Here is a 24616-nt window from a genome sequence, read left to right as displayed (position 1 = left end):
TCACAGATCCAGAGCATTCTTATCATACAAGTAACAGAGTGTTTATTTCTTTTACAAATATTCATGTAAATGATGGAAAATGCCACCCACATCCAGAGAAAGAACTAGGGAGTCAGAATGCAGAGCGAAGCAGAATATTTTCTTATTTTGTTTTGTTTTATTTTTCTCATGGTTTCTCCCATTCATTATAATTCTTCTATGCAACCTGACTAATGTAAAAATGTGTTAAACAGGAATGTATGTGTAGAGTTCGTATCAGATTGCGTGGCGTCCTGGGGAGGGGAAGAGGAGGGAGTGTGAGAAAATTTAAAACTTATGGAAGTGAATGCGAAAAACTAAAAATTAATAAATTGAGAAAAAAACCCACAAATATTCATGTCAAATAGTGGTATTTGATTGGAAAAAGTTCTAATGTTCTGGTAATTCAGACAAACCCCTTGTGAAGGCCCAACAGCCTCTGGACCATTCTAAGCCTGTCTGCTGAGGTCAAGCAAGTTATGGAGAGAAGGGGGTGACAAGGACCATCACAGAAAATCCACCCACAAGTGTTTAAGTGCCTACTACATGCAAGGTACTGAGGAGAAAAACAAAAGCAAATTAACTCTGGCTCTCAAAGAGCTTAAATTTTATCAGGACAGGGTTCACACAGAGCAGAGCCCATAGCTGTATCAGGATTTTATAAGGCAGAGGTGAGGAAGGTGTGCATTCCAGCCACGCGGCACAGCCAATGCAAAGACACACAGAGCAGAGCCCATAGCTGTATCAGGATTTTATAAGGCAGAGGTGAGGAAGGTGTGCATTCCAGCCACGCGGCACAGCCAATGCAAAGACAGGAGAGGGAGGGATGTGTATGAAGAAAAGGAGGAAAGTCAATATAGTGGAACTATAGAGTTCATGGAAAGAAAGAATGTGAAACTAGGTTTGGGGCCAGGCTGTAAAGCACATGGAGGAGGAAGCAGGACTTTACATTTGATCCTGGAGGTAAAAGGGAGCCATTGGAATTTAGTGAGTAGGAGAGTGACATGATTAGGTGATTAGGAAAATCACTTTGATAGCTGTGCAGAAGACTGACTGCAGACAAGAAACTTAAAGCTGGGAGACGAATTAGGAGGCTACTGCTTCTCTAAGGAGAGGACACAAAGGTTTATGGGGGGAACAACTGCATGAATAGAAAAGGGGAGAGACATGAGAAATTCTGTGGACGTAGGAACAAGATTTGGCAAATGACTGGGTGTGTGGGTTAAGGCCAAGTGAGGAGCTGGTGATGACAATTAAGTTTAGAACTTAGGGGAGTAGAAGGATGGCAGTTCACTTTAACCTTAACCTGGAAGAAGGGTGGATTTGAGAGGAAAAGATAACTCTGTAAGATGTGTGATGGAGATTACAGCCCACCAAAACAGAAAGGGTTGTGTATGACAGGACTGACTCCTGGTCACTGATGGCCTGGAGCCCTGTGCCTCCAAGGGACAGTAGCTGCAGGCAAAGTGATCTGGGTGGTGAGATCAGGGGAGAGAGGGCTCCTGCTCTGGGTTCAGTAGCAGTCAGGTTATTATTGCTCCGAGGCACTGATGCCTGGCTCAGAGGAGGGGAGGTGGGGAACTCAGAAAGCAGAAGGGGACAGGCTGAGCCCAGAGATGGGCCAAGGTGGAGGATAAGAGTAGGTATGGTTATATTGAAGACAAGTCCCACAACTGCCTACTGCAGAGAGGATAGGATGAAATCCAGTTTCCCACTCCCACCATTCTGCCCCCTGACTGGCTTATCCTCCACCCTTTGGGGTCAGGCCACTCATTTCTATCACACTGCTAACTGCAGATGTCTCCACAGCTTTGTTCTGGGTTACCTTTTCTCTCCATAATCCTTCTCTTTGTTATCTCAGCTTCTGTTGGCATAAATACTATTCCCAGACCTATCTAAGCAGCCCTGGTCTCTCTCCTGAGCTACATTACCAACTGTATAACATCTTGAACTCAATTCCCCACAGACATCTCCAACTCATGTCCAAAAGAGAAGTCTTCCTTTCCCTCCAAATCCATCCTCTTCCTGTTAGAGCACCACTGTTCTCATAGTTACTCAGGTTTACAGCCTGGTATCATTTTCAATTCTTGATTCTCCCTCTCCTTAAATTCCTAATCTAGAGGCAAAGTGAAAGAAAAACAAGGCAGTCCCTCATCATGAGGAACTTCTAAATTAGCCAGTCAACAGGTGTTAAGTGCTCACCATGTGCTAAGCACTGAGGTCACAAAGAAAGATCAAGAAAAGTCCTTGCACTGAAAGAATTCATATTCTAAAAGGAAAAGAACATATAATGATAACAACAATTGTCATTATTATAGTTAATACTTACAAAGTGCCAGGCACTTTGCTAAGGGCTTTACCATTATGATCTGCTTGAATCATTTGAATAGCCCTAGGAGGTAGGTACTACTATTATCTTCATTCTACAGAGGAAGAAACTCAGGCAGACGGAGATTAAGTGACTTGCCCAGGGTCACATAGCTAATGTAAGTGCCTGAAGCCAGATTGGAACTCAGTCTTCCTGACTCCAGGTCCAGTGCTCTATCCACTGCACCATCTAGCTGCCCCAACAAATGTGATAACCTACAAGATAAATACAGATGAGAAGGTGAGAAACCTTAGAGGGGATGGCACTAGGAGCTAGGATAGACAAAACTAACAGAGAGAAAACAACTAAGTCTGAAGTTAGAGCATTCACTTTAAGTGCAGTAAGAATTAAGAAAAAGGACAGAGTAGCGTAAGAAAAGGTTTCATGAGAAGATTTCATCTTGAGCTGGCCATGAAGGATGAATAAGACTTAGATAAGAAGAATGAGAAAAGACAGAATATCCTGGGAGGGCAAGGGGGCGAGAATAGTGAACAGAGGGACAGAGAAGGAGGGGGGCTGGTAGACAGTGGGGCTGGATCAGATGTTTCATGTTGGGGTGGATATATAGGGTGAGACGAGATTATGGAGGGCTTTGCAAGCTAGTCCACAGTATCTTTCATGTGATGCTCTATGTTTATTTTTGAGAAAAATTTTCTTAAAAAGAAAAAAAACCCGACCAGATAATAAGACAACAGATACTAATCTCTATTAACTTCAATGAACCTGCACTGGTATCTCAACTTATTTTTATAATTTATTTTATACTACCATCTTACCTTTTTAATATCTTCATATAAATCAGTCAGGTCTCTCCGACCAAGCTTAAAAGGGTCTGCGTATTTCTCACCACTCTGTGTTTTACTATAGCAGCCCACTGCCTGAGTTGTGTGATGAAACCTGGAGAAAGCAGAGATGGAAACAAGAAGAGGCAAAGCTCTACTTCATTCATTATGAAGCAGTTATTTTTCAGTAAAAAAAAACCTAAAGTCATGATATGCACACTCAAATTAAAAAATACAAAGGAGGTCATTACAAATCAGAAAAAACATTGTAACCTCATAGGACACAGATTCACCATGTTGGAGATAAGGGCTCACATTTACCTATCTGAAAAAAAAAAAGGGTTAAGGTCTCCTAATCTGTTTCCAAAAACAGGAGCTTCAACCTTTATTTCTACAGAGTAACTTCTAGTTACTCAAAATCAAAACACAAAATTTTGAGGCTGCAACATACAGCAAATGGATATTCAAAGATGACCCAGAGGCACTACAAAATATAAAAGTATTTTGAAAGCTTAAAAGATGGAACTGTTCAGTAGTTTTATGTCAAGTAGTTTATGGTGCTTCCATTCTTAAGGGCAATCCATGCCATGTAGGGCAAGCGTTAAGGCACCCAGGCCAGCAGATCTGGAACATCCCCAAGCTTTCAGGAAGCTGCCTCTCCTACCATCCCCACTCCCTCACTCTCTCCAGCTCACAAACAAAATAGTCAACTGAACAAATGGTCCACTGGGTGACCAGGACATTGGGAAAATAAATCATACTTTTTTAGCACTAAAAAGATGGACATCACTAACTTAACTTCCCAACCTCCTTCTATGTTAAATGGAATATTCCAATTAACCAGAAAAGCCTATTCCCAGGTTATTTTGAATAAACGGATTGTTTATGTTACTCAACAATTTCAACTGCCCAGTGTTTAAAGGGATTATAAAACTTACCGTGATATACTGTGCTTGTTTGGACAGGATAATAAACACCTCACAAGACTGAAATTAGGCATCTATAAAAGAAAAGACAAGCTGAAGGAAAGAAATGTTAACACTGAAGCCCTGTAATTCTTGCTAAATATGAACTCTTCCTTCTAAGTTACCTCATTTAATTGGGCTGTAAACTTCAGCAAAATGATAATTCTACAACGAATTTCCTCCTCCTTAAATTGGATTCAGTTCCTAACAATAAACTTAAGTGAACTGCTTAAGTGATACTACACAGTAATTTGTAACTTATAATGGAATAGGGCTGAAAAATTTTTAGTCTATAAATTAGATGAGTTATTGATGTATATTGATTGAGAATTTCCACGTGAAAAACTCTCCACACTACTAAAATAAAAAAATTACATTTTAACAACAGATTCCATTTTTGCATAGGTACTATATTTTTAACTGTCTGGCCCATAAGTAACTTTTTTAACTAAAAAAAACCCACAAAACTTTTAAAACTGTACTTGAAATCAAAGGGTCTGATTTCAATCCTGATTCTCTGTGATTTTCAGCAAGTAATTTTCCTTCTAGCTCTAAGTCTAAGATCCTATGAACATTTGATTGTTTTCTGCATACCAGGATTCTACCTTGTCTCTCTCCTATTATCATCTCTAAGATCTAACCAACCAACCAATCTGTGAGCCCATCAAGAAAAAACAAAGACTGAAGCTGAGATTTGTTTTGTTCTTCATTTATTAACCCTTTGACAGAGGAGCTAGATGAATCACAACTTGTTTTCATACACCTATATTGGGTTTTTAAACGATGTATCTATCCCAAAATGATTTATCCCATACTCTACCTGGATCTTAAAAAATTACTGATTTATAATTATTCATTTTTTCCTGCTGTCTACAAAGCCCATGAGTTTTTCTGTTACCAAACATGAAAATATGCTCTATCAATGACAAAGAAAGGTATTAAAACTAATTCAGATGAACTTCTTGATAAAGTGGAAGCATAATTCCCAATAGAGCACCAGTCACATCATGCCGATTCTAGAAAGGAGTTAAGTAAGACGTTGGAATAAGTGAAAAACCTAAGATCTTTGTTCAATACAGTTCTACTGCTTACTACCTGGGGGATGTGAGGCAAGTCAATGCACCTCTTGACCTTAGTTTGCTTATGTGTATAATGGAGGGGTTGGGGTGGGAGTAAATTGAATGATCGATTTAAGTGCTATCAGAACTATGAGAAACAGGAAACAGCTTGGGCTGGAGTAAAGCATAAGGACATGTGGGAAGTAGACAAAGAAAGATGTAGTGGAATAGGGTTTGGGAACACAGCAAAAAAAAAAAAAAGCATTAGTTATAATGACAGACAAGGGAAATTTGCATAAGTACTTGTAATGAAAAAGGCAGGCTCTGTACTTTATTCAGAGGAACAGTGCCTAGCACACAGCATTAAGCAGGTGCTTCATAAATGTTTACTGATTGATGTCCCAAACATCCCAGGTAATTAGACTATGACTAGAAGACATCCTCCTCTATATAGGAGTACATATTTAAGCCATTTCCTTGCAACCAGATTTTTAAAGCCACCTTAACTATTACAAGCCAGAAATCTTATAAGGTAATTTACTGGCAGGAAAAATACGGTAGATTGGAACTTGAGTGTTTCATAACAGGACAGCTTGGTGGCACAGACGGACCTGGAATCAGGAAGACTCACCTTCCTCAGTTCAAATGTGGCCTCAGACACTTACTAGCTGTGTGACCTTGGACAAGTCACTTCACTCTGTTTACTTCAGTTTCCTCATCTATAAAATGAGCTGGAGAAGGAAATGACAAACCACTCCAGTATCTCTGCCAAGAAAACTCCAAATGGAGTCAAGAAGAGTTTGAAACAAGTTGAATATCAACAATTTCAGAGTAAAAATTGTGCATGTTCACTTCAAATCCTGACTTTTAACCCTAGCACTCTCTATTACTGGCATATATTCGGTAAGAAGTAAATCAAATTAAATCAGTATCTGACTTTGCTTCCTACTCCTTCCACAACCATCCCCATCACATCTATGATTATGTCACTGGCTCTTCTCCCTTTCTTTGATAGTCTATAGCTGCCAACTCCATTTCAGCCACTGGTCATACCTTAGACCTTGTCATAATAGGTGATCCATCTCTAAGATACTACTAAGATACTTTCCCATCCATTCCCCTATGAGGGGATCTTCCCCCTTCTTTTTAAAGGAGCACCAATCTCCTCCCCCAGACTCAAGGTCCAGCTTAGGCATCACCTTCCTTCACAGCCACCCCCTGACCTTCACTAGCCCTGCTCACTAATCCTCCACTCCGGGTGACTCCTATTCCTGCCACAAACAGCTGGAATGCTGCTACAGGAAACCACACACTTGTCCTCCCTGGGTCCAGTCAGTTTATGCTCACTTTAACTGGGCCCCGAGTGCTCATGGCAGTTCTTACTTTGTTACCGTGGACTTTCTATTACCCTGCAGAGGACCACAGACAGAGCTGGAAGGGGCCTATCAGTCATCTAGTCCAACCTCCCTGAGGCCCAGGGAGATTAAGTGTTTTGCCTAAGGTCATGCAGGAGGCAAAGCCATGATTCAAACCCAGGTCCTCAGACTCCAAAGAGGTTTAAATCCCATCTGTGCCATAATCTGTATGATCTTAGAAGGTCACTGAATCTCCCTTGTCCAGTTTCTTTGTCTATAAAGCAAGGGAAGTGGACTACTTGGCCTCAGAAATCTCTCCCCACTCTATATTTTATTCTTAATATCCTCACCAATCCTCTCATCTAGTTTCATAGAAAAAAAAAAAGTCACTTCTTTGTCAAGAAACAGTCCCCCACCCTGAAAGTCAAACATTCCTTTCTTCATGATGTCATCCTAGTCTCCTCAAATTTTTCACAGTACTTTGCCCAGCCCACCCCTTTGAGCCTTTGTATTACAAATATGAGTACAAGTCATTTCTCCTAGGGACCAGGCTGTGCCATGCCAGTCTTTGTTATCCCCTGAACCCTGCTTAAGAAATGTTTATCAAATTAAAATTTGCATCCTTTATTGTGTTACTAGATAGCTACTGGGGAAATGCTGTCAACATGCTTGTGAGTAGAGTGACAAAGTTTCTCACGATACCCTTGTGAGCCAGGTGAATAAACACAGGCTAGATTATCATTCCTCAATCATAGTTTACAGAATAACTGGATCCGAAGAATGTAAATTGTTGGGAATACATCACCTTGCAGAAAGATCTATCCTTGGCCCATTCCTATTTAATATTTTTATCAAGGTTATGAATGAGGACATAAAAGGCATCATCCAAGTCTGACACAAAGTTGGAAGAACGTAGATGTTGGAGAGCGGAACTGTAATTCAAAAGGACCTCACTAGAACAGAAAAAGTCACTAACAAAATGAAATTTTAAAAGGATAAAGTCCTATGCATAAGTCCAAAAAAATCTGACTCACACAAGTACAGGATTGGGAAGACATGGCTTAACAGAAGCACATATGAATATAAAAAGAGGAATTTTAATTGACTACAAAGGACGAAGTGGCAGAAGGCTCTGAAGGTAGGGATTTTGGGAGAGCTGGGAATTAGGTATGGAATTAAAATGGTATCCTACTGACCCTCTGTACTTAGTATGACCAAGTTCCATCCAAGGTCCCTGAGCTAGTTCCAGGATGCACAAGAGCCACTAGACTATAAATGGACTGACTAGCTTTCAAGAGCAAAAGGGAAAACAGATGGAAATGAAGGTTAAATATGTGAAAAACACTATCTTAAATTTTCAGTTTACAAAGTGCTTTCAGATATATTATTATATATGATCATCATAAGATAGCTGAATCAGTTATTCTCACTTCACTAAAAAGGAACCTGAGTTTCCCATCGTAAGGGACTTACTCATGGCCATAAGGCTTGGGGGCAACTCAAATCCAGGTCTTCCAACTCCAATACTCTCCATTATTTTATGTCTCTGATCCAAGAGGACTTCTATATTATTCAGTCCAGTTTCCCTAATTATGTTAACTCTACAGCCCCTTAGAGTGGAAATCAGGAGAAGCTGAAAACTTTGGCCTCTTGGCTCTGAATTCTACACCCTATCCCCTCCCTCCCAGTAATTTAGTTTTTTATAGATCCTGTTTATGGGTGTTCTCAAAAGCTTTGATCCTCTGGCCCTCTGCTTTTCTCCTCTCTGCCTTTACTCCCTCTGGGGGCTCAGCTACTACTATGCATAATGCAAGTGACTCCTGCTTCTAAACACCTTTAATCTTCATCTGTGTTCTGATCATCAATTTTCCAAATACCTAATGGATATCTCCACTTGGCTATTACCCCAAATACAACTTATATTCTCAGAACACTGTCCAGTTACCTAGGTGAATCAATCTGGACTCTTCCCACTCCATTACTTGCCAACACAACATCCACAACACCAGAGCTCTTCCTTCACTCCACTCATAAAGCCTTCACCTATGACCCCAATACTTCTCTTCTAGGCTACTGCAAGCTCCCTGGGAGTAGGCATCATTTCATTCTTTTCACTTGTGTCCCTAGCATAATGCCTGACACAGAGTAATTACTTAATATTTATTAGTCTCTTAATTAACATCCCTGTCTCCAGTCTCCTCCTCCATCCTACATATAGCTGCCAAATTAATATTCCTATGACATAGATCTTACAACACATGTGACCCTCTCTGCTTTCCACTCACACCTTAATACCTCTAGGATAAAATTCAAGATCCTTCACCTGGCATTTAACGACCTTCACAATCCAGCTAGCACCCATCCTACCAGATTTATTTCACACTACTTCAATTCCTGCACTATCTAATCAAAGTGGACTATGAGGCATTCTCCCTTCCTCACCTTTATTCTCTTTTCTTCTAAATAAATATTAGCTTTTGTTAAGATATTAAATCTGAAAACTGAAATAAGATTTTGGGTTTTATAGATTCTAAATATTTTTTTTCTAAATTTTTTTTCATTTCTGTAAAAGTTTGAGTTTCAAATCTCGTGCCCGCGGGCCTCCCCTCCCCCCTAGTTAAATATACTTCTATATCAGTCATGCTGTTTTACCTTTCTTCAATAGAATCCTTAGTCCTTCATTCAAAACACCAGGCTCAGACGCCATCTCCCCACAGGCCTTTCCTGACATCATTTCTCCTATCAGAATTCTTACCCTTTTAAAATTACTTTGTATTTTCTAATCTATGTATATGTTGTAAGGCAGGAAAGTTTTACCCTTTGATCAAGTTTAGAAACTGGTAAATACGTGAAATATGAAGGACCACAAAGGTCCCCAAGATGCCACAGAAACTGGTTTTTGTTTATATCCCCAGCACATAGTAGGTATCTAATAAATGTTTATTGAACTGAACCTTATTATAAGAGCCAGTCGTCTCCTCAAAGAGCTTATAATTTATTCTATGATCATTTAATTCTGGGTTCTCAAAGCAGATCCCATCCTTTAGTTAAGGCTGGTGATGGGCTGTATCTCTACATCCTGAAGACTAACCAAGCTAAATTTGAAGAAGTTTGTTACCAAAAGGCCAGCCATCGGTTGATCTCCTACCTTGTTTCTGGCCATAGCAACTCAAAGCACAGTACAATGGAAAGAATATTGGACTTGGAGCCAGGAAGACCTGGGTTTGAATCTTGGCTCCATGACTTATGACTTTGTGACCCTGGGCAAGTCACAATCTGGCTAAATCTTTTTGCCCTTTTGTAAAATGGGGATAATAACACTTACCTCACAAAGGTAACTGCTGAGTTCCAAGGAGAAAATGTAAAGTGCTACATAAATGAGAGCTATTATTAGTATTACTAAACTGCTTAGAAGAACTGCTCACAGTGATAAAATCTAGGCTCCAGGAAGTATAAAGTACTGCAAACATCTGAACAGGGGTCATAGGGTGGTACATAACTGCTGAATGAGCTCTCCTTCATTCCTCATTCCTAATCCCTTCACCTTATATTAAGATTAATGCAACAACCTTGTTCTTGACTGTTCTCAATGTCTGTATTTGAAACTGGGACCAGTATTTCTTTTTTTATTTTTTAATGTTTAACAATCACTGCCATACAATTGAGATTTTATCCCCCCCCCACCTAACCCCCACTACCCCCCTCCCTCCCCACGACTGCATACAATTCTGTATAGATTCTACATATACTTTCCTATTGAGTATATTTTCACTATAGTCATGCTATGTAGTCAGACTAAAATAAATGAAAGAAATCGTATAACAAATCAGAACATGATACACAAACACATACACATACACAAACATGATCTGCTACATTTTGTGAGTGACTTCCATATTTCTTTCTCTGAGTGTGGAAGGCATTTTGCCTTGAGAACCACCTTTGGGATTTTTTTTTTTTATAAGAAGTTTTTGCGTTATTACAAAATTCCAAGTCTACCAGAAAAAACTCTCACACACTGTGGTCGTTGCTGTGCACAAAGTTCTCCTGGTTCTGCTCCTTTCATTCAGCATCAGGTCATATAAGTCCTTCCAGGCCTCTCTGAAGTCTTCTTGTTCATCATTTCTTATGGCACAATAGTACTCCATTACATTCATATACCATAATTTATTCAGCCATTCCCCAATTGATGGACATCCCCTTGACTTCCAGTTTTTGGCAACTACATAGAGTGCTGCTATAAATATTTTTGTACATGTGGGACCCTTTCCCATTTTTATGATCTCTTGGGGATATAGTCCTAGTAGCAATATTGCTGGGTCAAAGGGTATGCACATTTTTGTAGCCCTTTGGGCATAGTTCCAAATTGCTCTCCAGAATGGTTGGATGCACTCGCAGCTCCACCAACAATGAATTAGTATTGGGACCAGTATTTCTTAAGAAATGGATGGCAATGCTTCCCTACTTTCTACTCTCCTAGGTGCAACCTTGCAGGAGTGTGGAGGACTTTGACTTTTCCACTCTCTGGCCCCACCCTACAATCCAACTTTACCTCCCAGTACTTCCCAAGTAAAGCTTCTACTCAGAACCCCACTACACACACACACACACACACACACACACACAGACACACAGACACACACACACAGACATACACACACAGACACACACACACACACACACACACCCCCCCCCCCAAGGAAGTTCCTTGTCTTCAGGATTCTGCTCATTGAACTAGCCTCCTCACGTAGAACGCTCTTTCCTCATCTTCCTCCCTCCATACTAAGTCTACTTAGCTTCCAAGATCCATTTAATTTCTACATCCCCTAATGAAGCCTTTCAATCCACACAAATCTTTTCCTTCTCAGAACTCCTGGGGACCTGTAAATTTGCATATCTGTTCTCTAATTGTTTCCCTGTCTTTCCCTCCTCTGAAATCAGTGTGTTCGCTGCTCCATATTATAATTAAAACACACCTCAATTCTCCTACTACATTGCTTTATTCTTGTATTCCCCACAGCAAATAGCATTGTACCTTTGCGTGTATAATGCACTTTATAAATCAACAAGCTTGAGATTTAAAAAAAAAAACCAAACCCAACAATCTCTTCTCTCAAGGGTCTCACATTCTAATATAGGAGACAAGAACAGAATATAAAGAGAATAAATACAAATAAACACAAAGGTTGTTGGTGTTCACACTAACAGTTGGGGGAACTCAGCAAAGACTTCACACAAGTGCTGAGTTTTGAGGGAAGAGGACTTCTCTAACTTGGAGGTGAGAAGGAACCATTCTACCTAGTGAGGACAGAGCTGGGAACAAGGCACAGAAACGGGAGGTGGTGTGTGGTCTAGGTCAGCTCTTTGAGAGTAGGGATGACTTTTATTTACTTATGTTTTATTTTTTTAAGCCTTTCTTTGTATCCCCAAGGGCTTACTGTTTTTCTGGCACTTAGCCAGGCGCTTAATAAATGCTTGCTAATTGGAGGAGTAGAGAATGCGATCTGGCTGGACTGCAGACTTAGAGAGGGGAACTAATGCATAACAAAGTTGAAAAGAGGCTGGGACCAGGTAGTGAAAGGCTTTAAAAACTAAACAGAATTTATATTTTATCTTAAGAGGAAAAAAGGAAGAGAAGGGAATAAGCATCTATTAAGCACAGACAAAGCACCAGTCACGGTGCTACTTGCTTTATAAATATCTCATTTGTAAATGAGGCAATAGAGAGGCATTAGAGTTTATTTATAAAATAGAAAAGTAAAATGATTATATCCCTGCTTAAGAAAAATCCTAGTAGAGGATAGACTGTTGCAGAAAGATACTTGTGGCAGGGTGACCAAAGGAAGGGGCTGACCCAGGGTTGACCAAATAAGAGGCTGTTAACAATAATCCAGAAAGAGGTAATAAAAGTTTGAAGTAAGGGTGGCTGGCTGTGTGAGCAGAGAGAAGTTATCAGATATGACAAATACTGAGAAGGCATAAATGGCACTCAGTATCTTGTTGAAGTTCATGCATGTGAATCTTGCCCATCCAAATAGAGTGTTAGCTTCTCCATATCAGAGTTTTCTCCTTGTGTTTCCCTTCCTCCACATGGGTGGAAGCAGAGTGGGACCGAAGCAAGAACGTCTTGATTCAAGAGAGTTGGTTTCCTCACCTAGGAGATGAGGAATTGGAGCTAGATATTCTCGAAGATCTATTGCTGCTCCATCGCTAACTTCCTATGAGCTACCAGGAACAACTTTCTTAGCTCCATTTTCTCCTTGAGTATATCCTTGTGGGTCTTCTTTTCTTTGCCTGTTCCACCCACAGAGCCCTGAAAATACAAATCCTTTCCTCTCTTCTACACCTAGGTCTTAATCTCAGAACAAAGGTTAGCTCCTAGACCTCTGGACACCACACCCTATCCCACAGGAGACAGATTAGAAAGGCAATATAGAAAAAGGCTAGAGTTAAGCATGAATTTAACCCACAACCCAGATGAACTGCTCTCACTATAATTCTACCCCAGCACTCCACTCTACCCCCCTTCTGAGACCCCAACTCTCCTCCCCTCTCAACACCCCCCTAAGTAACAGGTCAACTCAGTACACCACTCTCCCACCCCACCCAGGTCTCCACTCTGCCTCCTTTACCCCTCTCCTCCGGGGAACCCTGTTGCCCATTCAGCACCCCCTCCCCAAACACACGCCCCCCAAGACCCAGCTCATCTTCCTTCACTCCCCTTCTCCCGCAAAGCCTGTGCCAGTCGAGGTCTCAATTTCCCAACTCCATGACCGCCCCCCCCCCCAGCACACCTGGTTCCCATCTCACACACACGCACACTACACATAGACACAGACGCACAGATACACACACACACTCACCCTGCCTCGACTTGTCCCCTCTCTCTCACGCACACATACACACACACACACACTCCCTGTGCTTCTCATCACACACACACACACACTCTACACATACAGACACACAGACACACAGACACACACTCACCCTGCCTCGACTTGTCCCCTCTCTCTCACGCGCACACACACACACACACACACACTCTACACATACAGACACACAGACACACACTCACCCTGCCTCGACTTGTCCCCTCTCTCTCACGCGCACACACACACACACACACACACACACACACTCCCTGTACTTCTCATCACACACACTACACACAGACGCACAGACACACACACACACACACACACACACACACACTCCCTGTACTTCTCATCACACACACTACACACAGACGCACAGACACACAGACACACACACTCCCTGTGCTTCTCATCACACACAGACACAGACACACACCCCTACCTCTCTCTCTCCCTCCGGCAGATCACCTCCACGCCCCTTCCCCGCCTGCACTACAAGTCGGGGCCCTGGGGCCTGGTCCTGCCGCCCACGTGCCGGTTCCCGGCTCCCCATTCATTCCGCTGTCATTGGCGCCGTGACCTCTGCGCGCCCGGCTTCTTCTCTCGCCCGCCCTCTACCTTCCTCGCTGCTCCACTCACCTGACTCCGGGAGCCAGCTGCTGGGCGAGGGGCGGACGGTCTTCCCTGGCCTTCGGGGGGCCTCCGTTGGACGCCGAGCCCGGGGCTCCCCGAGGCCGCTCTCCAGGAGCAGCAGCGCCGCCAGCGCCAGCCCAACGAGGCCATGATCCCGCGCTACAAGTCAGGCGGGCGGCTCCTCCCCCGGCCCCCTCCCAGCCGCCGGGACCCGGAGCCGGAAACCTGGCACGAGAAGCGCTTCCGCCCACACCCTTTTCTCCTCACTGCCCCTAAGCTGCTCCTCCCGCCCGGGCTGCCCCGCCGAGAGCGAGGCAGACTGGGAGCCCGAACTGCGCGCGCACACAGATCCCCCACTCCCTGCCCCGGAGGCTAAGGGCGTACGAGAAATAGAGGAGGGGGCGGTGACCTGAACGCGCGCCCCGCCCCGGCCCCGCCCCGCCCCTTGCCTCGCCTCGGGGCGCTCCTGCCTCTGTTCGCCCGCGGGCCTCCCTCCCCAGCGCTCCCCTGGCTCTGAGAGCCGAGGTCCGCGTGCCCGGCAGGCCCCGGGCCAGCCCATGGAGAGAGGAGCGGGGTTCCCGAGGCTGCGGACGGTGGGGCGCGCGCTGCTGGCCGTGCTCCTCTGCGGCGGCGCCGCCTGCGCCTTCCTGGAGGAGCCCCCCGCCCGGGGCCTCGGGCGCCTCCCCACCAACGAGTCCGGCCCGGGCTTTTGCGAACGGAAGACCGGACTGGGCAGCTCGCTCGGTGCTTGGAGCCTGTCTTCAGAAGGCCTCGTAGGTACAGAGGGGATCTGCCGGCGGCCAGGGTCCGAGAGCCGGGCGGAGCCGGGATCCCGGGTGGTGACCGGGAGCACACATACACGTGCACACATAGGGGCTAAGGACGTGGGCGTCCTCCACCAGGCAACAGTGTAACAGTCTGGAAGCTTAGGAAGTCACCCGCTGTGTAAGAATTCAAAAACCCCTCTGGATTCTCCCAGTGCCATATGTTACCTCCTGCCCCGGAGGCTACAGAGTAGCAGACCTAGGGCTGAATGCTCACGTCTCAGCCAGGACGTGTCCAGTGTGCACCGGCCACACGTGCTTATACATGTACATGATGTTCGCCAGCGCATGGATACACTGTGTCTATATGGGCATGCCCACGTGTATCTATGTATACTGCGTGGATACAGGTGGTTCAGGTTGCTGGCACTGGCGGTGTGGGAGCTCGTTCTACCAACGGGACCCTGAGAGATGAAGGGACTTGCCAGGACTTCTTGACTCAGCCACACCACACTCCCTCTCATAGTGCCAGTATGGATAGTTTTCTCAAAAGTTTTATTTCCATACTGCTTGATAATCAACATCGTTGTCCTGTTCGTTTGTGGAAGAAGACGATGCCATCAGAGAAATGATGACATGACTTGCACTTGGCTTTGTTTTGAGTGAGGGAGGGCTGTACAAGGTTACCAGCCTCACTTCTCCTCTAGAGCCATCTGAATCCAGTGGCCAGATGTTCATCAGGATGACTGGAGATGACCCAGGAAGCACTGAGAGACCTTGGCCTCTTTAGGTCAAGATCTTTGCAGGTACTCACTTAAGGTGAGGTAATGGCCATTCATTGAATAGGCCTGTTTAAGAAGTAGCCAGGGCATAGCCCCTTTAATGAGGCAAAGAAAAGAAGTGCCAAGGGCTCCCAGTGCACAGCCCTCCCTCACTCAAAGCAACATCATAGCTTAGATTATACAGCTGGAACAGAATCTAGAGGCTATCCAATATGTGCTCCTCATTTTACAGAATAGGAAACTGAGACCCACAGAGGTGTAGTGACTCTTCTAGGTGGCATAAAAGTCACAGCATGCAGCTTTTCAAGCCTATACATTGTGTAATTATGCCCATCAGCGTTGGTGGAACTTTGTTCACAGAGCCTCCAATAATGAAATCACAGGGGTGAGCCAAAAACTGCCCAGTATTACCATAAACTTTAGTGAGTCTTGCACACATTATGATGGCTGCCAACTTGAAAGTACACTGACTCCTGTCATAATTAGTTCTAGATAGGGATAATTGCTTCATTTTGCTCTTCTAATGAGATTAGATGTTTATCACCAATGTAAATTATCATTGCAAATGAGAGACTGGTTGCTGTTATTCAAATCTAGGTACCTTTTAAACCTTGTGACCTGACTTTTTAAGTAGGCACCTATGAGTAATTTGTGATTGGGAAACTACTAGTCCACACCAGGTTGCAACTTAAGGATATGCATGGAGCTGTGAGGAGGAGAAGGGTTTCTTTATAATGAACATAACAGAAAAAGATGGGAGAGCTACTCATTTTTTAAAATTCTGAATTTATTAAGAAAGAAAAAAATATTACAATATAAAGACTAAGAGGATTTTTCATGTTAAAATGAAAATCTATCACGTACAACTTTTTAAAAGCATATGTAACAACTTCAACATGTTAACTTTCAAAACTGTACTACTTATTTGTATTTCCTTTTTGAACTTATGTTTACTGAACATTAAAAAAATGCCTTAATGACCCTTTTTTCTTTCTTTTTTTGTAACATTAGTTCTCTAGCCCTTCTCCTATCCCAAATAAAAAAAAGAAAAATATAATTCTTTAACACATAAGCACAGTCAAACAAAATAAGTCCACTAATTTTCATATCTCAAAAAATGTGTTTGCTTCATGCTACATCTTGAATCCATCATCCCTCTGTCAGGAGGTAGGTATCATGCTTCCCCATTAGTGCTTTAGAGTCATGTTTGGTCATTGAATGGATCAGAGTTCTTGAGTCTTCCTTTACAGTGTTACCACTGTGGTTATTCCCCTGGTTCTGTTCACTTCACTGTATCAGTTCATACAAATCTTGCTAGGTTCTCTGAAGTCATCCCATTTTCCATTTTTTATGGTGCGATAATTTTCCATTACATTCCTATATCATGATTCAACCATTCTCCAGCTGTTGGGTACTCCCTTGTTTATGCCCTTTATGACAACAGAAGAACTCATATAAACATTTTTGTCTTTATGTCTGTTTTTAATTCTTTTGCCCATCATTAGGTTTTAGACGTAGTGGTGGCATTGTAGAATCACAGGGTATGCACAGTTGAATGACTTTGGGCCTAGTTCACAATTGCTTTGTAGGCTGACCAGACTAAAGCACAGCTCCACCAATAGCATACCAGTGTACCTTTTTTCCCACATCCTTTCCAACAATTGCCATTTTTCTTTTTTGTCAATAAGATAACGATGAGGTAGAAACTCAGAGTTGTTTTGATCTGTACTTCTCATATTGATTGTGATTTGGAAGTTTTTAAAAATATGGTTGATAATTGGAAATTCTTCCTTTGAGAACTTTCTGTTCATATCTTTGGACTCTGACTATTTGGAGATGGTTTTTATATATATTAGCATCAGTTCTTTATACTGGATAAGAGATATTTATTTTTAAAAACTGCCTATAAATATTTTTTCCCAGTTAACTGTTAACCTTCTAATATTAACTGCACTGATTTTGTTTGCATGAATACTTCGCAATTTTGTATAATCAAAACTGTTAGTCTTATCTTCAGTGATCCTCTCTGACCCTTCTCTGATCCCCCTGTCCACAGGTATTTGCTAATATCTGCCAGACTGTTTTCCCATTTTCTCGGTAGTTTTTGTTGAATTATTTCAGTAGTTGTAGTCTTTGAGTTTATGGAACGCTGTGTTACCTTCAGTAAGTTGTGTATTTAATCTGTTCCACTGATCAACTTCTCTGTTTTTTTAGCCAGCACCAAACAGTTTTGACAACTGTTTTGTAATATAATTTGAGGACTTGTACACAGGATACCTTTTTTAAAAATTATTTCTCTTGAGAATATTGACCTTTTGTTCCTTCAGCTAAGTTTTATAATTTTTTTCCAGATCACAAAAGTAATTCTTTGGTGTTTTGGTTTATATGACTTTGAATAAACAAGTTTACTTTAGTAGCATTGTCATTCTTATGATTTCTCATCCCTGAGTCATTAATGTTGCTCTATTTATTTGGGTCTGTCTTTATTTCTCTAAAGTGTTTTGTAGTCATATTTATAATGGTTCCTTTGTATGTGTTGGTAGGTAGACTCTTAAAATATTTTATACATTTTGTAGTTATTTTAAATAGAATTTCTCTATCTCTTCCTCCTGGGTTTCTTTGGTAATAGATATCACATATATATAGTGCATATAAATACGTATTTGATAAGTTGTGTAGATTTATTTAATGTAGTACTTTGCTGAAATTATTTGCTGAAATTAATATTTTAGTTGATTCTCTAGGGTTCTCTGTATAGACCATTATATCATCTGCAAAAAACAATCATTTTGACTTCTCTTTACCTATACTTATTCCTTTGATTTCTTTTTTTTCTTATTGTTATAGCTAGAATTTCTAGAATTGTTAGATAATAGTGTTGATAAAGGACATCCTTGCTTTAACCTGATCTCATTAGAAAGTCCTGTAGTTTGTTTTCATTATATATAATGCTGGCTATAGCTTTTAGTTATATACCATTTAAGCAAAAATACATTTATTTTCATGCTTTTTGATGTTTTTAATAGCAGTAGGTATTGTATTTTGTCAAAAGCTTTCCCATGCACTAATATAATCCTGTGATTTTGATCATTTTTGCTATTTATATGGTTATGTTTATAGTTTTCCCACTACTGAGTTAACCTTGAATTCCTTGTATAAATTCAGCCTTTTCATAATGTACAGTCTTTTGATTGTTTCTGTAGTTTCTTAGCTAGTAGTCACTAGGGATATTGGTCTCTGGTTTTCTTTCTCTGATTTGTCTCTGCTTATGGTTTATGTAGATCAACTATATCTACATAACAGAAATAATGTAGTAGGGTAATGATATTTTAGAAATGTATTGCATGTGTTAGTATTAGTTCTTACAGCAATGTAGAGCCCCTATTATTGTGTTTTATTATCACGTCTTACTAATCTTAAATAAATTAGGCTGTTCTCTTATGATTTAGGGGCTGATATATCATCAGTTCTCATGAAATGTAGTCCAGTTCCTTGTAATCAGCTCTGATTTTGGAAAAAAAAAAATTAGTTTGATAGCCAAAGCAATGCATTGAACAAATTCCATACTTGTTTTACTGATAATTTCATCTTCAAAGGGTAGAGGAACTGGGAGGAATTATTTTCTAGTTCTGCTTATCACTAATATGGAATCACTTGTTGTTTGGATAAAAATGATAGGAACTTTGTGTGGAGGAGACTCCCTAGAGTTTGTAAAAGAGAAGAGGAAAATTTATTCTCATCTAACATGTACTCTACATTTTAGAAGAGTAGATTTCCAAGGATTCAGAGGAAAGTTAGGTGGGATCTTCTGGACTTAAATTTTATGGGAAAAATTGGTTGAGGAGGGATAGGAAGTTCCCAGGAATAACATCCCAAGGACTGAAGAGGGAGATAATTCTGAGGAAAAGGAGGAGAACGGGAGTTGTCTGGAGAGAACATTGTAGATGCACAGAGAATTCACCGGCCAGTTTAGATTTTTAAAAGGAACGGGAAGGGAAGCAAGGGAATCATGGCATGGTCCTATAAAAATATGGTCAGGAGTGCTGATGTTCAGAAGGATCTGAGACCAGAAAGGGTTAGTTGTCAGTGATGGTGTTGGTATTGTTTAAATAGCTGTATTGGGGAAAAGAGGATTAAAAAAGGCAAAATGACAATTCTCACTGACACCTGAGAAGTGGAACTTTATATAGTTCTCTTTATGTTCTGCGCTGTCATCTTTGTGCTGGAAAACCCGAAATGAATGAGATGGAGGTAAGATAAGGAGACAGTCTTTAGCTGTCCTTTACAGGTTTAAGTTGCCAAGCCCAGATGACTTAGATCTCCTGGTACTTTAAAAAGTGGTGGCTGTGACTGATTGCCGAACCATTTTCAGATATATTTGAAAGATCATATAAAATAGGAGAAGTACCACAGGACTTGAGAAGAGCACCCGTTGCTCCAGTTTTCAAGAAAAGGGTAAGGATTGTAATCTTCAAATTATAGGTCAGTGAACTTGACTTAAACCAGTTTTATCATTGGGAACAGATTATTCCTGATTATTTTGACAGGATTACCAACCTGGCAGATCAATTGAATGCTATAGATAAAATTTACCTCCATTTTAGCAAAGTATTTATTAAACTATTTTTTGCTGTTCTTGTAGAAAGGTGGAGAAATGTGGGTTAGATTTTGGTACAGGTAGCTTGATACTAAATTGGTTGAATAACTGCCCTTGAAAAAATAGATATTGACAATTAATGTCAATATTGACAACAATTTACAATTAATGTCATATTTCAGGAGGGTTTCAGTGGACCTCTGCATTGCTGGGTACTAACATTTTTATCGGTGATTTGGATAAAGACATAAATGACATATTTATACCATTTTATTGCATTTGCACACTTAGATAATCTAGAGATATAGTTCATAAACAGAATGAAAAAATAAGAATCAAAAAAAATCCTCACAGGCTAGGAAATTATACAGGCTCTAATAAGCTGAAATTCAGTAGGGAAAAATATAGTTATTCTTGTACAGGTTCAAGAAATGGACTTCTCAGCACCTTCCCATCATCTTCCTTTTCAGAGTTTAGGGTACTGTTTGTGCAGAATAATGCAGATGTCAGACTTTGTTGCAATGTTTGTTAGTTTTGTTGCGCTGTTTTCTTTCTTTTTTATTTAAGAGTTGGTTTTTAGGGAAGGTGAGAGATGTTTGGAAATGTACATGATATAAAAACAAAATATAAAAAATTTAATTGACTTCACAAGTACAAGATGAGGGACACATGGTTAAACGTCACTTTTTCTGAAAAATATTTTGGTGTTTTAGTGGACTGAAAGTTTCTTATCAGTAAAAAATGTGATATGCCAGCCCCCAAAACTGAATATGCTCTTGGTTTTCGTTGAGAGGCATTTCTTCTGGGAATAGTTCTGCTGAATTCTGCCCTGCTTGTACCACATCTGGAGTACTGTATTAAGTTCTGGGTACCATATTTTAAGGACATCAGTAAGCTGGAAAGCAGCAGGAATGTTGAAGGGCCTTCAGTTAGTATAGTATGAGGATTGGTTGAAGGAACTGGCATGTTTAGCTGGGGAAGAGAAAGTTTAGGAGGAGATAGTAATAGCTGTGTTCAAGTACTTAAAAGACTTGGAAGAGAATTTAGATTTGTTCTGTTTAACCCTAGAGGGCAGAACCAGGAGAAATAGGTTAAATTGTCAGAAAGGCAAATTTAGCCTTAAGGTCAGGAAAAATTTACTAACCATGAAAGCTGTCCAAAAGTAGAATGAGCTGCGTTTGGCAGTAGTAAGCTCTAGCTCACTGGAGGCCTTCAGTAAATGGCTAGATGATTATTAGGGATGCATTAGAGGGGACTCTTGTTCAGTTACGGATTAGCCAGAGAACCACTGAGTGTTTTCTAGTTCTGTGATTCCAGGATTCTATGATAGTTGCTGTTGCCCATATGATTATCAGAGGAGAGCTATATCTTGTGGTTTAAGCAGGTGAGGGAAAACTATAATGAATTTTGGGGAAGACATCAAATCAGCTTTTGGATCTGTACCATCAAGGAAAATTAACTAGGAAGAGGGGCCAACATTATGCCATTTCTTTAATAATCAGTTTTTATAGTTAAAAAAAATTGGTATTATCATGGTCTAAACGTTCTGAGACATTATGTACACTCATCTGTAAAATGAAAGGGTTGGACTAGATGACCTTTGCAATTCCTTCCATCTCTAAATCTATGATCTTGTTTGAGTTTTGAGGATTTTTTTAAAAAGATGATGAGCAAAAGAAGGTACCTTTCGGTTTGCTTTTGTTCTCCTATTCTGACAATGTTCCTCCACCTTATATTTCTCTTGATGTTATTAAATGGGAATACTGATGAACCAAGACCTTATTACTGTGCTACATACAATAACTAGTCTTTATCAGCTTCTTTGGACTTTTTAGATCATAAAAACTTATTACATACAGTGCCTAAGCATTTCTGTTTTGACTATTTTTAACAGAAATATTCCTAATACGGATTATATTTCCTTGCTTTCTTAAAGAATGCACATAAATATAATTTACATGAGCTACTATTATAACCTTTTATTGATTTTATTATTAGAGTTTATTGAGAGTCAACATGGAAAGAGCTGACCTTGGAGTCAATACAACCTGGATTCTAGCCTACCTCTAACACAGAGGTTCCCAAACTTATTTGGCCTATTGCCCCCTTTAAAAAAATTATTCAGTGCTCTCCTGAAATCTACTTTCTTTAACCCTTTAGTGGTTTTTTAAAAAATTTGTGTCATTTCAAAAAAATAGAAAATATTTTTTAAAAAATATGATGCATCTTGAATTTAATAATTTATTGTAAATTTGTGGATTCTTTCTTGCATTGAAGTTTTGATGATGTTGGGAACCTGGATGACTGGGAAAATGGTGCTCCTCTGGATGGTAATACAAAACTTTGGAAGGGAGAAAGACTTTGGGGGAAAGATAATGAGATCAGTTTTAGATATGTTGAGTTTAAGGTATTTATGGGATATCCTGTATGAATTAAGGCTAGATAAGTAGATTTGAGAATCATTTGTGTAGAGATGATAATTGAATTCATAGGAGCTGATGAGATCACCAAATGAAACAGTATAGAAGGAGAAAAGGAAAGAGCCCAGGACTTAACCCTGTGGGACACTCATCAGTAGCAAGCATATCCAGCTTTGCTGGATGAAGGTCTAGCAAAGGAGACTGAGAAGGAACAGTGAGGTAGGAGGAGAACCAGGAAAGAATAGTTTCATGAAAACCTAGAGGGAAGAGAATATCAAGGACAAGGAGGTGATCGTCAGTGGAAAAAAGGAATTCTTTTTCTCAATATTTTATCTTGTAATGCTAAAATGTGAAATTTCAGACATTTATTGTGTTAGAAATGAAGTTAGCTATACTGTTGTTACTTGTTGAAATGTATGTGTTTTGAATTTGTAGATGTCCTTTTTACTTTGATACAAAATTACAAATATAGGTTAAATAAATAAGAGTGAATTTAAGATTTTTTTTCCTATCAGGTATGTTGCCAGTTGACCCAGTTTATGAAAATTATGTTCGCAAAGTGAGAAACTGTATTTTTTCTATTGTTTACCCTACTCCTTTCAAATCGAGGATGCGTCTTGTAGCAGTTTCACAGGTTAGACACTTTTTATATAGTAAAAATAAGACTATTTTATTCAAGCCCTGAAACATTCGTAAAAAAAGGATGATGTGCTCTAGCCAAGTTAATAGATATAGTAGGTAAATTATTGCTTTTGTGTTTAATTTATTCATGTAGCTTGATGGTTTCACAATTTTATAAATGACCATTCAAACAAAGTAACTGACTTTGTTTTTCTTCCAGCACGAATAGCTGTTGGAAAATACCATTAAGGGGAATAAGAATATGTTAAAATTTCATATACCTCTGACAATATTCTTTAGAAGCCAGCCCCAAGCTGTCCTCCAATGATCTAATTTTATTCCATGACTCAAAATGAAAAGTTAATAATTTTTCAGTTGCATAAAGGTCTTTGTATTAGAAGGAAAAGCAATATTTTTTTCAGACTATAACTAATCCTTATGAATACAACTTTAGGAAAAAAAACCCAAAACTTTCCAGTGAAGTAAATTGGTTAGATTTTTTTCTTTTTTGTAGTACTTGTTAATGCAGGTAACTGAACTACCAGATTTCCCAGATATTTATAAGTATAAAAATGAACAGAACATTTGGATTATTATTAATAATGCTGTTATTGAAATGATTGTATCCTTTCCTTTTGTTTCTTTTTCTTATAAATACTCTGATAGAAACTAGTAGAAGGCTTATTTACATTTTTAATGTGATTTTTTTTTTTTTTTAGGACGTGCTGGAAGATATTTTGGACCTTGATCTTTCTGTTTCAAAAACAAATGATTTTATTCAGCTTGTAAGTGGTGAAAAGATAGTATCTGGCTCTATTCCATTGGCCCATAGATATGGAGGCCATCAGGTAAAATGTTGCTTCTCTAACATGGAAATGTAAACATTTTTTAGAGTTTACATTTAAGTTAGGAAATTGATGTTCACTAATTTCTTTGGTCCAGAATATTGGAAATTGAGTAAGATGATTTTTAGAATGTTTTGGTACTTAGAGTATATATATATATATATATCCCCATATATAGCATCACTGTCAGAGTTATTATTATGATATTTTCTAGGCCCTAAATCATCAGAATGGAGCTATAGAAGAAGTGGCTATGAGAATAACGGATCTCTCTGAGTTACTTATCCCTTTGCGATAAGTAAGACAGATTGTGTGTCTGTACAGAGGCCTGTGTATTAATGAATCCTAAGGCAGTATATACTGAGTCCCATAAACACTTTTTGGGCAGTTTTTATTCCGCTCAGGAAGAACCTGCCCTTCTATATGTTGGTACTTGAGGGTCAAGTATCACCATTTTGCCCCAGCTTGATGGGCTCAGATGCAGACATGGCGGTCTTTTGCTCTTTGAGGATCAGCTCGATGATTTTTTA

General features: G+C 40.2%; 2 protein-coding genes across 22 annotated transcripts in view; one reads left to right on the top strand and one right to left on the bottom strand.

The window, feature by feature from the left end:
* The window catches only part of PDSS1 (decaprenyl diphosphate synthase subunit 1), a 40547-nt gene extending 26222 nt beyond the window's left edge, over positions 1-14325 (bottom strand). For both annotated transcript variants that reach the window (XM_072651786.1, XM_072651787.1), the window contains exons 1-3: positions 14064-14325; positions 4107-4168; positions 3163-3283 (exon numbers count right to left, since the gene is read on the bottom strand). In XM_072651786.1, the coding sequence (XP_072507887.1) occupies positions 3163-3283; positions 4107-4168; positions 14064-14207 (327 nt within the window). In that variant the 5' untranslated portion in view covers positions 14208-14325. The remainder of the gene's footprint in view (positions 1-3162; positions 3284-4106; positions 4169-14063) is intronic.
* Positions 14326-14346: 21 nt separating this feature from the next.
* LOC140532826 (protein adenylyltransferase SelO-like) overlaps positions 14347-24616 on the top strand; it is a 63275-nt gene continuing 53005 nt past the window's right edge. For 19 of the 20 annotated variants that reach the window (XR_011976686.1, XR_011976690.1, XR_011976684.1 and 16 more), the window contains exons 1-3: positions 14347-14834; positions 23136-23254; positions 23961-24089. Coding sequence is in view for 8 of the 20 variants with exons in the window: in XM_072651765.1 (XP_072507866.1) it covers positions 14615-14834; positions 23136-23254; positions 23961-24089 (468 nt within the window). In the remaining 12 variants the exon portion in view is untranslated. The remainder of the gene's footprint in view (positions 14835-23135; positions 23255-23960; positions 24090-24616) is intronic. The other variant, XM_072651769.1, reaches the window with a different exon arrangement.

Source organism: Notamacropus eugenii, chromosome 3 (assembly GCF_028372415.1).
Source record: "Notamacropus eugenii isolate mMacEug1 chromosome 3, mMacEug1.pri_v2, whole genome shotgun sequence".
In the NCBI taxonomy this organism is placed as follows: domain Eukaryota; kingdom Metazoa; phylum Chordata; class Mammalia; order Diprotodontia; family Macropodidae; genus Notamacropus; species Notamacropus eugenii.
Note: the sequence above shows the minus strand (reverse complement) of the source record. Positions and strands in the feature narration are given on the sequence as shown.